The following is an 18,082-nucleotide window of genomic DNA, read 5'->3' as shown; positions in this document are numbered from 1 at the left end:
AGATATTATTAGTAGGAATGAAATCTTTGAACACAGACTACTTTGTAATAATTTACCATGTAATGATATGAAAATCATAGATTATTTTAGTTAAATCCTAAAGATGATAGAAATATCCGATGAAGTGCTTCTCTAAAAATCAATCATACAGCATCTAAAAAATATGTATTTACATCTTTAATTCTTAATGGCTCTGAGTTTGAACAATTCATCAGACTGCTTCCTCTTAGACAAGTCAGGAAACAAGCTTAATCTTTTTAAAAAGATGAAATGTGCTGATGTTGGGGTATTCAAGTTTACCCATAAATTCTTCAAGCACCCAGGCTTTGTGATTGCTTAGCTGAAATGGGAATGGAGCTTCCCAGCGTCATGAAATACATGCTGGCGTTTGTGTATTCTTCCATGTCTTTACCCAAAACTGAGACTGTGGTTACCAGCTGGGAGATACAGAATATTCTATTATATATAATAGAAATTATATTTATATGTGTACAGAAATAGGTGTATATAAAAAAGTGTGTATGTACTTTATGTGTGTGTGTATATATATAAGATATATATATCCTGATTAGAATCAGTGTCTGAGAAGTCTTAGGAAAAATTACTGTTGGTTTGGGTTTTTTCCTAAATGGTAGCTCTGTAATTTGTTTCTAGGACCTACTTTCCCAGATTTTCCAGTTCTTGCTGTGACCCAAACTAGCATACTTCAATTCCTGTGTGCTTTCAGATTGCTCAGGTAACAAACGACAGACATTTTTTAATAGTAATGAGAGGACATGCATCTCATGATGAAATAAATTGCATGTATGGAATATACAAATGTAAAGCAATATAGAGTATCACGGAACTATTCAGTAGGTTGTAACACACCAGCAGTATATATGTTTACCTTCAGAATTCTGAGTAGCTTTAAAATGCCTTGGGATTTCTTCTTGTTTCAAAGTTTTCACTGTAATGTCAAGCCCTGACTCCTGATGGTACTATACTGGTTGGTTATAGAAAGACCAAAACCACGTTAGACTGACTTTTTTTACACTATTGCAATAAATGCCAGCAGATTCTGTAAGATGAAGGTGAATATGAAACAATGTCCTTAGCCATTCCCCCCTCTGAATAAAGTTGACAAAGGACGGGCAAGAATGCAGCCGCCATCTCTTCACTGCATCCTCTTACGCTGTCTGTGAGACCCAGAGCGCAGAAGCTGTGCTCTCCCTGGAGGGATTGCTGGATGCTGGAAAAAGCACGTGAGCTTTCCTTGGCTGATCTAACCTCAACCCTGGACAACAGTATGAAACCACTGCTGCAGAAGTGATTGAGCTGTTATACAATTTTAGGCAGCTATGTTAAAATCAAGTCTTGTTTTCATTTCAACATGAAAACTTATTTCTGAAACACATGCTAACAGTGTAATTTGCATCTATTTCCACATTATTAACACCTGGATAAATGCTGCTGCTTTTTTTAAAAAGTTTTTTTTAATTTTTCTCCTCCCAATTTGGCACATTTTATGATGATCTGAGCTGTAGTCTGAACTGCTGGTTGCATTCTAGGGACTTGTCCCAGCTGCGAGAGAGGGCCAGAGGAAGGCTGTTGGGCTTGCTGATAATTTGGCCTCATAATAGCAATTCTTAGATTTAGTGGCTGCCATTCACAGTCCTCAGTTCATCAGATAAGGTTTTCTGGAGAAGAATCCTAAAAATAAATTTCACTATGATTCTTTGGCAATAGAAGCTGACTGTCCTGAAGAGATCTAAGGAGCATATTTAATTTATTTGTATTTGTTTCTTCTCTGTGTTGTTTCCCACCAGAGCCAAGAGCCATCTCCACTCTCCTTACTCAGGTTGCCTCTTGGATTAATACTGTATCAGTCTCTCTGTGGTTTCTGCTTCAGTTTCACAGGAAAAGTCAAGTTCCTTCAGAAAATATAGCTACAGGGAAGGGAAAGAGACATATCATTTTCTTTCCCGATAAGGAAATGAGGTTACATCTGGTCAAGGAACAGATTCTCCTAGAAGCTCTGCTAAGGCACATGAAGGACAGGGACATGACTTGAAACAGCCAGCATGGCTTCACCAAGAGCAAGTCCTGCCTGACCAACCTAGTGGCCTTCTATGATGGAGTGACTGCATCACTGGACAAGGGAAGAGCTACGGATGTCATCTGTCTGGACTTCTGTAAGGCCTTTGACATGGTGCCCCACAACATCCTCTCTAAATTGGAGAGAGATGGATTTGATGGGTGAACTGTTGGGTGGCTGAAGAATTGGTTGGATGGTTGCACCCAGAGGGTAGTGGTCAAAGGCTCGATGTCCAGATGGGTGATGATTTGTATCCCTCAGGGGTCTGTATGGGGACCGGTACTCTCTAATATCTTTGCCAATGACATAGACAGTGGGATCAAGTGCACCCTTAGCAAGTGTGCAGACCACACAATGCTGAGTGGTGCGGTTGACATGCCTGAGGGACAGGATGCCATCCAGAGGGACCTGGACAAGCTCGAGGAATGGGACCACGTGAACCTCATGAGGTTCAACAAGGTCAAGTGCAGAGTCCTGTGCCTGGGTTGGGGCAAGCCCCAGTATCAATACAGTCTGGGGGATGAAGGGATGGAGAGCAGCCCTGCTGAGCAGGACTTGGGGGTACTGGTGGATGAAAAGCTGGACCTGAGCCAGCAATGTGCGCTCGCAGCCCAGAGGCCAAGCGTATCCTGGGCTGCATTCAAAAGAGTGTGGCCAGCAGGTCAAGGGAGGGGATTCTACCCCTCTACTGCGCACTGGTGAGACCCCACCTGGAGTCCTGTGTCCAGCTCTGGAGCCCTCAGCACAGGAAAGACATGGACCTGTTGGAGCGGGTCCAGAGGAGGGCCACCAAAATGATCGGAGGGATGGAACACCTCTCCTGTGAGGACAGGCTGAGAGAGTTGGGCTTGTTCAGCCTGTAGAAAAGAAGCCTTCCAGTACTTAAAGGGTGCTTATAAAAAAGATGGGACAGACTTTTTATCAGGGCCTCTTGCAATAGGACAAGGGGTAATAGTTTTAAACTGGAAGAGGGCAGATTTAGACTACAGGCTTGGGGAGGAGTTGCTGGAGAGCTGCCCGGCAGAAAAGGGCCTGGGGGTGCTGGTTGACAGCCAGCTGAACGTGAGCCAGCAGTGTGCCCAGGTGGCCAAGAAGGCCAACAGCGTCTTGGCCTGTATCAGAAACAGTGTGGCCAGCAGGAGTAGGGAAGTGATCGTGCCCCTGTACTCAGCACTGGTGAGGCCACACCTTGAATCCTGTGTTCAGTTTTGGGCCCCTCACTACAAGAAGGATGCTGAGGTGCTGGAGCGTGTCCAGAGAAGGGCAACGAAGCTGGTGAGGGGTCTGGAGCACAAGTCTTCTGAGGAGCAGTTGAGGGAACTGGGGTTGTTCAGTCTGGCGAAGAGGAGGCTGAGGGGAGACGTTCTTGCTCTCTACAACTACCTGAAAGGGGGTTGTGGCGATGAGGGTGTTGGTCTCTTCTCCCAAGTAACTAGTGATAGGATGAGAGGAAATGGCCTCAAGTTGCACCAGGGGAGGTTTAGATTGGATATTAGGAAAAATTTCTTCACCGAGAGAGTGGTCAAGCATTGGAACGGGCTGCCCAGGGAGGTGGTGGAGTCGCCATCTCTGGAAGTGTTCAAAAAACATGTGGATGTGGCGCTTCAGGACATGGTTTAGGGAACATGGTGGTGCTGGATTAATGGTTGGACTTGGTGATCTTGAAGGTCCTTTCCAACCTTAGTGATTCTGTGATTCTGTGATATATAGAAGGAAGAAGTTTTTTAAATATGAGGGTGGTGAAACAGTGGCACAGGTTGCCCAGAGATGTGGTAGATGCCCCATCCCTGGAAACATTCCAGGTCAGGCTGAATGGGGCTCTGAGCAACTTGATCTAGTTGAAGATGTCCCTACTTATTATGGGGGGGTTGGACTAGGTGACCTTTAAAGGTCTCTTCCAACACAAACCTATTATTTCTCTTCTCTCTTCTCTTCTGTTATATTCTATCCTATACTATCCCATTCCATTCCTCCAGAATGGTCAGTCTTGTAGCATCTCTGTCTTTCATGTAGGTCTTTTACAACCTTAGTGATTCTGTGATTCTGTGATTTAATGCATCTACAGCTGCCTGGCACCAGTAAGAGCAATATTCCAGCCATGCCTGTCTGGGATGCAGTCACATAATTTTAGAGCTGGTAATCGCAGTCAGATGCACCTCAGTTGTGTTTGCATCTCTTCAACTTGTAGGGCAGGACATGTGTCCACAATATATATATATTTGTTTTGTCATAGCACAGTGTTTGTGCCATTGGATGTTGAAAATAACACAAATTGTGCTAGTAAGTACCCATGGTGGCAAGGTTGTCGCTGATTCTGGTCTGTAAGGTGGGCCCTAAATTCTGCCAATGCCAGTGACGTGCAGCAGAAGCCTAAATTTACATCACCAAAATGATGTGTTAACGAGCGTGTTAACAATACATGGGTTCATATGTGTGAAGGAGAACTGTCAATAAAATGCAGCTCATGTCTTGACAGGCTATAGACACAAAACTGTATGTTTCTAAATGTGTGTGTGTGAATATAAGAGAACAGAAAGGGTAGCGCTCCTTGTAATGTAGGTGAAAATTGAGCACTGGATTTTGAGAGGATTTAATTTGGATGTTGAGAGTTTGTGCAAGACCAGTAGGATGCGATGCATTTCAGAAAAGGGTGTGTTGCACTATATCTCAGTATTGATCTAAACTTGTCCTAAACTGAACGCTCGTTCGGATGGTCTGGCTGGCTCATTAAGTGTTGCAAGTTAATGAGCTTTCTAGTGCCTTTGTGAAGCAGGGAATTACTCACATTTTATTTTTATGTCGGGCACAAAGAATAAAGACAACACACTCAAAGCTTGCTACAGCACTTTAACCATGGATGGATCTTGATGGTTACTTCCCTGTTGTTACTGGTAAACCATTTCTTAAAAATATTTGGGTTTACATTTTGCCTTCCCAGTCTGTTTTTTAGAAAAAAACAACCATCGTGCTGGTTTTTAGAAACGATCATCCCTTCACCTTCCTAGGGTAAAAATAAAGGCTGACCCAGTGATCACCTCTCCTTAAAACTGGTAATTCCCCAGGTGGCATAGGTGCAGATCTAGCAGTTGGTTGTCACCTTTGGCTGTTACCTGCAATATTTGACTAAAGCTTATTGAAATGGCTTCTGGCTTTCTTGAGCAAAACTTTACTTAAGCTTTACTTCCAGCCTAGATATGTTATCACTGAAGTTACAACACAGCTGGCAACAAACAGCCCTGCCTTCCTAACAGCCTTCCAGCAAAACTAGCAAACCTGTGTTCAAAACAGCAAGAGGGAGAATTTTTAATTGAAAAGCATTAACACAGTTTGACCAGCTGGATGCGGAGACTTGGCAAAAGGCTGTTACCGTCGCTGTGTGAAGGCAGATATTGTTGTTCCTGTTTATTAGATGCTGGGACTTGCGCTTGGAGTGATGAGAAAATGAGTAATGTTTTGTTTGATGAGTGGTGGGGAGTGGTTGGCATTGGAGTGGTCTGGCTTGGATTCATGCTTCCATGGATCGCGTTATAACCGGTGCAACGATTTCCATGCCCAGAGTGTTTTACGCATGGTTAGCAGGACTGATGCGTCTATTTGCCTAATTCAGACGGGCCATTTCAGTACTGCTCTCAAGAGCAGCACACACTATTCTTTTCACAAAAATACTTTAAATGTGATAGTTGCTGCTATTGTTCACATACGATGCTGAGATGTGTTTTGCCCTTCCTCCTTCTACCAAAAATGCATATTCCCCGAAGGAGCTGCAACCTGTACATGCACTCCTGAGGGGCCACACTTCCAAGACAAGCCCAGCTCACATCAGAAAAATATATCTGCTTGGTCACAACCATTTTTCAACGATTCAAGCATCCCAAGGTCCTCTCTCCTTTATGCAATAGTGTTTTCTCTTCTGTTTCTTTTACTGGTTGTTCTTGTGGCTTGGCTGGTGGTTTTCACACACGCTCGGGAAAGCGCAAGGTGGCCCATTTTCCGCGAAGTCACCCCCCGGGAAGCACTGCTCCTCCTCCCGGGTCCGCCTGGCTTGTGGAGGAGCGGGAGGGAGCGTCGGGACTGGGTAGACGCAAGCGGCAGCGGAGCCCGGAAAGAAAGCTCTGGAATTGGGGAAAATCGGGAATTTGCCCGCAATTGCTGTACACTTTGCCATCGACCGGGCTCCGCCCCCACCCACGGGGGAACGGGCTCGCCCCGTCCCCGCCCACGGCTGTGACTGGCCGCGGCGACGGGGGCGGGCTGGGTTTCCACGTGGCGTGGGTGTGCGCGGCGGGAGCACGGTGCAGTGACGCTCCGTCGGGGGCTCTGCTCCGCTTGGCGCGGCTGGGCGGGATGGGCCGGGGGCGACGGAGCGGCTGCGGGCGGCTCCCGGCCCTGCTCCTGCTGCTGCTCCTGCTGCCCCTCTGCGAGGCGTCTGGGCGGCGGGGCCGGGGCGCTCCCCGCCTGCTCCGCTTCTCCGGGCAGGTGCCCGAGAACAGCCCGGCGGGGACGCGTGTGCGGGGCTTGCGGGTGCCGCTGCGGAGGCTGCTGGGCCCCGGGGAGCCGGCCGGGGAGTGGGCGCTGGAGGGCGACGGCGCCTCCCGCTTCTCCCTCCAGCGGCGGGCGGACGGCGGGCGGGGGCTGCTGCTGCTCCGCACGGCCGAACGCCTGGACCGGGAGTCGCAGCCCCACTATGGGCTCCGGCTGCGGCGGCGGGCGGGCCGGTGCCCGCGGGAGGCGCTGCTGCGAGTGCGGGTGCTGGACCGCAACGACCACCGGCCCCGCCTGCCGCCGGCGCGGCCGCTGGAGGTGGACGAGCTGGCCCCGCTGGGCGCGGAGGTGGCCCGGCTCCGCGCCTCGGACGGCGACGAGGGCGCCAACGCGCGCCTCACCTTCCGGCCCTGGCCGCCGGGCGCCGGCAGCCGCCTGCTCTTCGTGGTGCCCCGCAGCGGGCAGGTGCTGGCCGTGGGCTCGCTGCTGGGGCTGCGCCGGCTCCGCCTCTGCGTGACGGCCCACGACCACGGCCGGCCGCGGCCGCTGCGCAGCCCCGCGCGCTGCCTGCGCCTGGCCGTGCGCGGCCGGCGGGCGGCGGCCGGCGGGCGGCGGCGGGAGCGGCGCTCGCTGCCGCCGCCCGAGCGGCCGCCGGGGACGGGCTCCCGGCGCTACACGGCCCGCCTGCCCCCCGGGGCGCGGGTGGGCGACACCGTCTTCACCGTCCCGCGGGGCCGCGACCGGGCGGCGGACGACTGGTTCGAGCTGGCATCTCCGGGCGCCTCCCCCGTGGCGGTCGACAGGGCGTCGGGGCGGCTCTACCTCCGGCGGGAGCTGCGAGCGGGCGGCCGGACGGAGGTGCTGGTCAAGGTGCACCGCGGCAGCGGACGAGGTAGGGGCCCGGGCCGGGCGGGCGGCGGGGCGGGGGGCACGGCTGCCCGCGGCGCTGCCCCGCGTGGGGCGGGATGGCGGCGGAATGGCCGGGCGGGGGTGGAGGGTGGCCCTGCGGAGGGGGGGGGGCGCGGAAGCGGGCATGGCCGCGCCAGGCACTGGACGCTCGAGGAGATGCGGCCGCGCTGCTGCTGCCCTCCGTGGGGCGTGGGGAGCCGCGGGCGGCTGTGGGAGCAGTCCCCCCAGGCTGGGTTTGTTGGCGTGGGGAGGTGCTGGCTCTTCTCCGGTGCCGCCTTGCACAGCTTTCGCCTCCTGGCTTTGAAGGAATACATGAAAACGTGGGTAATGGTGCTTTGGTTATGTTGTCTTGTAAGGAATTCTTGTCACAGTGGGTTCGCTGCTGTAGGAGCAGAGGGGGCTGCCCGTGGGTTAACGAGCAGTTAAAGCTGGCTAGAAAAGGGGGCACACCACAGCAGAGAGCTTGTCTTGTAGTGCTGGTGGTTGCTGGAGAACCTCTTCAGTTCACTGTGGGCCTCCATGACCTGGGAAGGGAGAGGTAACCCCCACACCCTGGGAATGCTGCTTACAGACCCACTGCATTTGGAGATCCTTCTGCCACCGCTGAAGCACACTGAAATGATGCTGGAAGTCAGCTACAGCAGTGGCAGAGCAGTGCACGGGAAGGGAATGAAGCTGCTGTGCAGTAGATATCAATGGGCTTATGGCAAGCAAAAAATAAAATAAAACCCCACCTTGACTCTAGAACCCTAGGAGTTGCTGGAGAGAACAAAGTGGAGGTCTCATAGCACTGTGTAAATCCTCAGTGTATCAACAGCTTGTATATTGTACGTGATTCTCCTAATTACAGCAAAGAGAATGGCTAGACTTGTTAAACTTCTTAAACCATGTTAAGCTTGAGGTGCATTATGGCTACAAGAGCCATCCTTTCTGTGTGTTACTTTCATCTTACTCAGACTAAGTTTGATAGTGTGTTTGTAACTGTAGCTCAGGTCTCTGATAACATTTCTGGTTATCATTTGTTTGTATTTTGTTGGGGTTTCTTTCTTAGAGGTTTACAACTTCATTGCAGGGAGAATATTTACAGTTTTCTGTGAACGGTTTTTACCGCCTAATGCTCGGGAAATGTGAAACGTAGACCTGGGAGGAAAACAAATGTGTTGGAGTGTCGTGGGGGTCTGTGATCTACTTTACCATCCTGCACTGGGTGCAGTCTGAGAATCCCAGAGCTGCCTGTCCGAGAGACTTACTCTTGCAGGAATGGGCTGTGCTGTGCAACTGAGAAACATGTAACATAATAAAAACACTGCACGTTATTTCTAGGTACTAACAAATCACTACAGGTACTAAACAAATCACCCGACGTTGAGTGTCACTTCTCATTCAAGCTAAAGATGGAGTTGGAAAGATGACATGTTGCTTGACTGTCTTGCTTATTTATAATGAAAGCAAATAACCTTGTGAGCAGTGTTGTACAAATGATTAATCGTGTTGTCCTCTCCAGTCTGGTGCTGTACAACATGTTTTTACCACTGTCTGTGCACTGATAACATATTGACAAGAGTTGAGCCTCGGGGAGAAAGGAATTCGATGATCAAGTGGGACAAGGTCATTTAGACACTCCTTTAAGCTACTTTTAAAATCAAAACTACCTCATAACTTTGTACACTAATTAATTTGGGATCTTTTTCTGGCTGCTTATTTTACAGGAAGGTAATGAAATGTTGGGAGGCTTTGAGCATCCATCTTTTTATCTGAAGGAACCTGGTGAACTATCTAAAGCCAACAAGAATTAACTTTGGTCTGCTCCTCATTTCTCCTTGTGCCTCTTACTAAACATAATTAACAGTGGGTCACATAGTAATGAATATTATGGAACATGTGCCAACCTTTTAATCCTCCCATTAATTGAAGAACAAAACTATTGGACCCTTATTAATTGCCATCTCTTACGTAAAAGTCATGAATGGAAGTAGGCATTTCACAGGTGCTGCTTCTCCAGCGAAGCGTGTGTCTTGGGGTTTTGTTTTTTCGAGAAAAGTAAAGCTTTTTTGGCACTTAAAAAAAAAAAAATAGGTCAGAGGGTAATGTAGAGCAACTGTAGTCCTAGATACTCATGTACATGGTCAAAATACTGAAATAAACTGAGTGTAGAGTACAATAAGTTTCCGAAATCTACCTGTCGCTCTGTAGTACTCATAGCAGTGATGTGTATGGGGCTGCCGTCTGTTCTGTGGGGATACCGTAGCTGGCACAGTGAAAATACAGGTCTTCTCCCATTGAATATACACTTGGTACATGGACTGTGCATCGCAAAGAGGTTCGCATGACTTCTGTGAACTGTCTTATTTACCTACACAGAGCAGTTAGCATCTTCTTTAGGAATTTGGCAGGTTGCCTCCATCTCTCAAAGCCTTGCTGTTCTGGACTCTGCATGAGTGTAGTTGTGGGATCAGGACCTGGAGTTCAGACAAGACTCTTATACAAAGATAGGAGCTACGAACCCGCCCTTTTCTCATCCAAATTTTCTTCTGGGCTATTTAATGTCCTGGAAACACTGGCCATGCCATCAGAACACAAAGGAACAGTGTGTAGCCTGAGCGTGGAAGGGCTGGGGGTGGTGGGGAAGGCTTGCCAGGGCTGTAGCTCCATTCCCCTTGCAGGTCTGCCTCTGTTCATGCACACCTGCCCACACCTGCAAGCGCCCAAGTGGGTTCTCACACTTGTTAGCGACTTACACAGGCTAGGATTTGTGCAGCTGCACAGCCGTTTCGTCTTCCTCCACCCACAGATATCTGTTCTGTAGCTGCAGGTACGTACTAACTAGTTCACGCCGTGTGGAAGATTTATGTTTAGGACTTTGTCTATCATATTTCAAAAAGTGAAGGAACACAATTTCTTAGCCCTGTGCTTTGGCTCTAGCAGACTTTCAGCTCTGTTTTGGTTTTTTTTTTTCAATCTTGAGAGCCTGCCACGAAGGGCTTATAGAGCACACGCTGCGTTGACTCGGAATAGTGAGACCCACTCGGTGGTTTCCGTGCTCCTGCACACACCAACCCCACAGATACAGCCCACATGCTATCACACTGAAAACACCCGTGATAAGAAGTCACTCCATAATCTAGAAAGGTTATTTTTCTTTAACAATGAGAGAGACTCAAAAAAAGCCCAGCAAGACAAATCTCTTCCCCCTCCAGCATGTCTGCAGTGCTCTGAAGAGTAAGCTTGAGGCTAGCAACCCTTGGGTAAATCTGGGATGCCTCGAGACATCAAAGTGAGGTAAACACCAGCAGCTAGTTTGCAACCTAAACAAATAAAACAGTTGCAAGGCTGCTCAGTATTTCCATGGTTTGGAACTGAGATGGATCTTTCATCCCCTGTTCTCATTCAGGTGGGATAATGAGTATTTACTACTGTAACCAAATTCCAAGGAGACAAATCCTAAATCTGATTGAGGAGACGGTAGGATAATGCTGTTCCTCCAGTATAGCATCTTATGGTAATATATGATCAGTATCGAACCCTTATGCCTCACTGGAAGCAAACTACATTTTAAAAAGGCATCTGTCAAATCTTGATATTCCTGAAAATATAGTCTAGACTGCACATGGAAACATTACGTAGTTTCAGTCTCTTGCACTTTCTTAAAAAACCTCCACCAGGATGCCCACTGGGAAGGGAAAACCTTTCCATCCACATAACACAGCTTCTGTAAAAAATAACAAGTAATCCATATATGTTGCTGGCTATGATTTCAGATCAAGACAGAACTTAGGGTTATTTTTTATGGAGTCAGAAATGGCCCATTGCTTCCTGCCACCGCCTGACATTTTAAGAACAAAATAAGTCTGACTCCAGAAACAGAAATCTGACCTGGCGATCGGTATTGGAGGTCAGACTATGTGCTGCTTCCACCCCCCGCCCCCCTTCTAGTATCAGACTGATGAAAACCATCTGTGGATACCATTGCTATGCCTTCAAATTCAGGTGCCGACAGAGAACAAGCTTGCCTCACTTAAACCGTGAAACCATTTTAATGGCCAGGGATCATTAGACAAAACAGCAAGCTCTGGGATGAAGGTTATTGTGTTACTCTGTCTGTATGTATCTTTGGAAGAATCTTACTGTAAAAGAAGTGAATGTAAAAATGTATAATGACCCAGAGGCAATAAATAAGTGGTAAGAATATCTGATAAAGTCTATAGCTGGGAAACCAACAAAGAGCTTAAAAACTGAAGAGGCAAATGTGTAAGTTTATGTATGTTACAAGTATTCTTAGTAAGGTACATAAGAAGCTATTTAGATGATGAGAAATCCTTTATCATAACAAGGTAAAGAGAAAAGCAATAGGAGATCTTTAAAACAGAGTATTCTGCCCTTTCTTTTTAATGTTAGTATCTTACATCTTTTTATACAGCCTATGATTTCATATTTCTGAGTTTTCATTATGTTACAACAGCAGGAAGGCATTTAAAAATCTGTTTCAGAGCCAGATCAAAGCTGCACCATACCAGAAGCATCCCTGCGTACCCTCAGTGTTGTCTCACGCTCCAAGAGCACTATGCGGTTCATGGCAGGGTTTAATTTTTGTTGTACCGGCAGGAGCTGGCTGATCTGCGGCTGCCTTGTCACACCTGCATTACACATGGGAGGCCCAAAATTCGTGCCTACCGTGTTTCATGGGCAGTTTGTTTGTGTAAGCGTTCCTAGGCAGACGTGCCTGTAGCCTTCTTGTTTGGGAATATGACTCTGAAGCGGACCTGAACTTGGTGCCGTTCGTGCATCTCCAGTGGGCTTGGAAAGCTGTCCTGGCTGGAGAGCAGGGGTGGCTCCGCAGCAGGCATTGTGGTGGAAACCGTTCAAAACCGAAGAGAAAGTTAAGCAGAAAGTTTAAGAAAAGCCTTTAAAAGCTTGACCTTAGGAAAGAGGCTGATGGAAAGGACTTGGGGTTCTGCTCCTGTAACTACGTGCTGCTCCCTGTCTTGCGCCTTGCTGATGGAGGGACCTAAAAGCAGCGCTGGTGACGGCAGAGTAAGGAGCAGTTTTGTGCATATGGCTACGGAGGCACTTGCTTTACATCAGATGGGTTGGCTGAGCTTTTGACTGAGTAAACAAACGCTATACATATGGAATAGACATCTGCTTCATGAGAGAGAAGTAGCAACGTGGTGAGGGATATGTCTGTGGAAGGGGAGGAGGGTCTGTTTAGAAATGTAGTGTAGAAGGAGAGCTGGAAGGCAGGCTATCAACTCTACTTCTTCATTTCTTACGACCCAGCACAGGAACCGGCACACTACTACTCCTTTGGAGCCTCCTGCTCCAAACACACCTCTAAATGCTGCCGCCCACCTTTACCAAAGGTGCACGTGCTGCTGGGTCCGAGGTGCATCTTGTACAGCTGCATCCAATGGTGTTAACAGGAAATACTGCTACAACTTTTTCTGGCATCTCTTTGTCTATGCTATTGCTGCTGAAAAAAAAGTTGGTACTTTGCTGGTGACAGTAGCTGTTTAAGTGTTTGGAAAGAAGTTAATACACTCCAAGTATGGTCACAGGAGCAGCTCTTATTGCATAAAGCCCCTGGAAGCAACTTTTTATTCTAAAACCATTTGAAGAAACCTCAAGGAGAAGAGATTTACCTATATTAAAGGACGACGCTGACACAAGAACAAGTGCCTGTAGCGTTCCTGCAGAAAGGCTGGGGCTGGAAGCGAGGCGATTCCTAACCCCTGGAGCAGTAGGATTCTGCCACAGCCACTCAGGAAGAGGATCTCTTACGCCCCACACAAATTTTAAACTGACTAAGTGCCACTTTAATGAGGCAATGTAGGTACTGTGTTGTGTTGGGCGACAGGAAGGCAGAGGCAGCCATTGGGAGCTTGTTCCAGGCATGAGCTCCTTGAAGGATGTTGTGTTTCTTTAATGATGACGACACGCAGAGCTTAGCTTTTCCAAAAATGTGGGTTGCTCAGCAGACGTGTCATGATGAAATTCAATGCTGTTTACGTTCCTGCTGCTCTTATAAAAACGTTTATGAACCCTCCTAGATTTTGTGACTATACAATTGGAGCCTCTTTTTTATTGGCAGACAAGAGACCTTGCAGGTAATGTCACTTCAGTGACATTAAGTACAACCTTGTTTCTGTTACTGGGGTGTGCTGTATCACACAAATGTCTATTTTGTCTGTATCATTCCACCTGTTGTCTGAAATACTGACTGGGGAGTAGAAGATGGAAGTTCTGGGGGATGGAAACAAACCTGAGGAACATGCCTCTCTTTCCTATCAACAGTAAAAGCTGAATGATCTGCAAAGAGAAGCAACTTTTAAATGCCAAGATTGCAGCTGTGTCTTACAGCACTTTCCTCCTTTAAAAAAAAAAACAACAAAAAATCACCCAAAATGTCTTCTGTGCTGCTGACTCCTGAGCTATTCTTAACATGTCAGCATGGTCTGGCTGCTGAACAGACTTCCTCACCAACTGACGTGCCTGCAAATAATTATGGATTGTATAGTATTTAATAGCATCTTTTAATGGTGATTAGGAGGCTGTTAACATGGCAAGCTGTAATAAAAACCCTGTTTTATGAAGAATCCTGTAAACTGGAAGCTTTTGAGATCCTGTAAATAATTGTACTTCCCACCTTCTCTGAGGTATTGTGAGGGGTTTCTGATTCTTGTGGTTGGGTGGTAGTGGGCAGCTTTTGGCAGATACAGTAGATTTAAGGCCCAAAGCAAAGATGCTACTTCTGTAATCACAGGTCTAAGAGTCCTTCAGAGCCTTCCTCTGGAAACAAAACAAATAATTTAAACAGATCTTAAAAACTAGAGGATGACACCACAGTCAGGCTTTAAAGGCTGGAGCAGGATGAGGGTGGTGAAACCCTGGCACAGGTTGCCCGGAGAGGTGGTAGGTGCCCCATCCCTGGAAACGTTCCAGGTCAGGTTGGACGGGGCTCTGAGCAACCTGATCTAGTTGAAGATGTCCCTGTTCACTGCAGGGAGGGTTGGACTAGATGACCTTTAAAGGTCGCTTTCAACCCCAAAATTCTATGATTCTATGATGACGCCGTAGCAGAAAAGATACGGTGGATTTTGAAGTCCTGTTCCTTATCTGCCCAAAGCTTTTCCTGTGATGTAGAGACATCTGTCTGTGGAGATGTCCTTGCTGCCCAACAAATGCCTTAGGTGTCTCAGATACCCAGTGTGATGGAGGTACCCACTGTAGCTTTGCATTCACACAGAAAGTGAGAAATTGGCAATTGGCTGAAGATCTGTCTTTGCTGCCCATGTGTGCAGTAGCACTCGCAATTGCCTTTTAGCTCTGATGGTCCTGCTGGATAAGTCTACAGGTAGTATTGAGGTAAGCAAGACCTTGCCTCCTAAAATTGCAGAGGTGGAATATGAGTAGAAAACATGTCCAAGTGCTGGTGTGTTTTAAAAAAATATGTCATGGAAATAATGCAAAGCAATCTCTGCAGGCTGGTCTGTCGAGCTTGCTGTCGGTGATGAACCAAGGAGGGAAAACTGAAACCCACTGACATACCTTTAGATGAGGTGGTCAGTACAGTCACATTGCCCAGATGTTCTGTGGCTGTGGGCTGTTCATCCGCAAGGTAATATAGTGGTTTGTGGGTTTTCAAGGGAGTAAAGAGGCCTATTTCTGTAACTGGGATAGCGAGGATATTACCCTGTCTTGAAGACATGGGCCTCTCAGTCCAACAGAGTTTGGTCGGTGCACTAGCGTGTTATAAGGGGATATGATACCCCGAGCATCGTGACCAAACCTTGGGAGTGTTTGTGAGAAACCAAATCTGTTAATTAACAGAAACTTCGCTCTCAGGAATCTCCCTGAGGAGAGACTGGGGGTGGAGCTGACCCGTCATTTTCACGACGGCAGACTAGCTGTACTAAAACTGCCCCCATACAACTTTTCTTAAGAGAGTTGGAGAAAAGAAATTAAGAAAATTAAGGTTTTAGTTCTGGAGGGGTGACCTGTGCCGTGAAGGCTCTCGCTGCTGTGAGAGCCCCTCCTCACCCCCTCGCTTCTCCCAGGAGGGATGACAGCACCCGTGGTAGCTGGAGCCGATGCATGAGCATGGTAGGCGTTGCTGACCGGTCTGCTCATCAGGACCAAGCAAAAGCTGCTTTCCCTTTTCCTTTCCTTCAGTGGGCACCCTTATTTGGGATCCCGATCTTCTGGCCAGCTGCTGACTTTCATAAAGCATGTAGGAGCACATTGGCCACCAGATTCAAAAGCCACTTGGGCAGGGGAGAGGGGGCACAGTGGACAGCATGACTGTGCAAATATCACTTCTTCGGGCTAAAAGGCATTTCTAAAAGTGATTATGTACTCTGGTTAAAGTAATTTTATTGGAGGTTTAAATACTGTTAAGTAGATTATTCCTACATATACTTTAGTTTTGGGGAAATTTCTGAAAGGCACAAAAATATACATGGAAGAGTTTTCATGAGGCATGTCCATATGTTTTTTTGTGGGTTTTTTTCAGATTCAGTACTGCAGTGTTTGTAGGATACTGCATAGTGGACGAGGACTGGATTGCAGGTGCTTTGAGGACAGGGGTGTTTTAGAGTTAGTTTATGAGATACTTAATACAGTGACCCATCTTGTCTGATCCTCAGGTAGTACTGGAGTACGTGACAGACCATAACAACAAAGTAAATACTGGAATGTTCAAAAGCAGCTTGTTTTAAAAATATCCACGTTAGTCAAGAGTAATGGTTAGAAACTGGGGCACCAGTGTGTCTCGCAACCACAGAGCATCTACTTATGAAAAAGGCTGATGAACCGACATTTATGATTTGCGAGGTTTATGCGAAGCTGTCTTACAAAATCTGAGTTAGAGAAGTAAACTAGTGCTTGAAAGAAAAAAAAAGAAACAACAAAACCAAACCAAAATCCCAAGGAATACCAACCAAAACCAGGAGACATTTTCATCTAATATCATACCAGTATTAGATGACAGCAGTGGGAATTGGTTGTCTATAGCTTTTGAGAGGCATAAAAGCTGCTTCTCAGTGCTTCAGCTGTCATGCCTGTGGTTTAAGTAACATTGCTGGGGTGTTTCACCCCGTTTCTAGCCCTGTTGACTTGCACAGAGGACGGCAATGACAGCGGGGCTTTTTCTCTGCTCCCCAAGAAGGGCAGGAGGCCTTGTCTCCCTGTCCTCTTCGCTGGAGCCACATCAAGGGGATGGGGCTGCTAGCTGAGGGAAGGGAAGTGTTTGCCATTGTCAGTGGCTTATCTTTAAATCACTCTGTGTTGGGGAGGCGGTGTGAAAGGTAGTATCCTTAAACTTGAAAGACTGCAGTTTCTGATCAGTCTTGCCTTTTGTCTCATCTTCCTGCACAAATCCCCTTTGTTTTCCTTCGCTTTGTTTCCTCCCCTTGATCTTTCCCGAGGCTCTCAGATCTGTCCTATGTTTGGGAGACTGGAGCATGAGCTGCACATGTAACCCCCGGCGACTATAACGTTAAACATAAAAAATAAAAAAACCCCCCACATTTCTTGTGGCAAGCAGCAGAGTCTGGTCCCTGCTATGGATCTCAGAAGTAGGTGGTGGTTCCCCCATCTTCATGTTGAAGTGCAGTGTTAATGCATCATGGTCTGTCAGCAGTGTTCATTGGGATGGCCGCTGCCTGCCATCATCACAGAATCACAGAATCATTAAGGTTGGAAAAGACTATCAAGATCATCAACTCAACTGTCAACCCAACACCACCATGCCCCCTAAACCATGCCCTGAAGAGCTACTTCTACATGTTTTTTGAACACTTCCAGTGATGGTGACTCCACCACGTCCCTGGGCAGCCTGTTCCAATGCCTGATCACTCTCTCCGTAAAGAAATTTTTCCTAATATCCAGTCTAAACCTCCCCTGGCACAACTTGAGGCCATTTCCTCTCGTTCTGTTGCTAGTTACTTGGGAGAAGAGACCAACACCTACCATGTTTTGTGCAAGCTTCTGCCTGCGAAACGCTTTACCCTGCTGCCTCCACAGCTGCCCTGTCTGCAGTGGGGTCTGGAGCCTGAAGGTAACTTAAGCCTAAAAAATGAGTCCTTTTGTTTTTCTTTTTGCTTCTACTGAAACACACTGATCTTCCTAGTCTTCAGTATATCCGACTACATTTTTAAAAAATTACTCTTGAAAATTGTAATTTATAAGGAAACTGCAAATTTATAGGACAAGCATTTAGAGGACTTCTAGGACAAGTTATATTTATATGTATATATATACACAAGATATTTTCTATCTCAAATGTAATTTTGTATGATATTTGGGATGGAAGTTTATTAACTTAGTGCATCAGGTGTTTTCTGGCAATTACATTCTTTTTAATTTGAGGAAATACAGGTCTTTTGAAACTAATTTTGTGTTTCAATCCTGAAGATGAAACAGGTTTCTTAGCCATGAGAGTAACCATTTCTGAGGTGCGGATTTCCTGGTGAGAGGTCAATAGCGAACCAAAGTTCCTGTTGTCTTGCCCTGCCACTAAGGGGTAACAGTGTGGCCTGACAGCACAATGAAGGGCTGTGTAGGCATCCCGCCTTGATGTCCTGTTTCAGGCTGGGTACTTAAGAAAAGTCTTCGCAT

General features: G+C 47.2%; 1 protein-coding gene across 1 annotated transcript in view; it reads left to right on the top strand.

The window, feature by feature from the left end:
• Positions 1-6,296: 6,296 nt before the first annotated feature.
• Positions 6,297-18,082, top strand: part of LOC309417852 (neural-cadherin-like) — a gene marked incomplete at its 3' end in the record, with an annotated part of 61,648 nt that continues 49,862 nt past the window's right edge. Inside the window, exon 1 of the mRNA XM_082015424.1 lies at positions 6,297-7,451. Within this exon, the coding sequence (XP_081871550.1) occupies positions 6,422-7,451 (1,030 nt within the window). The 5' untranslated portion in view covers positions 6,297-6,421. The remainder of the gene's footprint in view (positions 7,452-18,082) is intronic.

Source organism: Phaethon aethereus (assembly GCF_964289735.1).
Source record: "Phaethon aethereus genome assembly, chromosome: 2".
Taxonomy (NCBI): domain Eukaryota; kingdom Metazoa; phylum Chordata; class Aves; order Phaethontiformes; family Phaethontidae; genus Phaethon; species Phaethon aethereus.
Note: the sequence above shows the minus strand (reverse complement) of the source record. Positions and strands in the feature narration are given on the sequence as shown.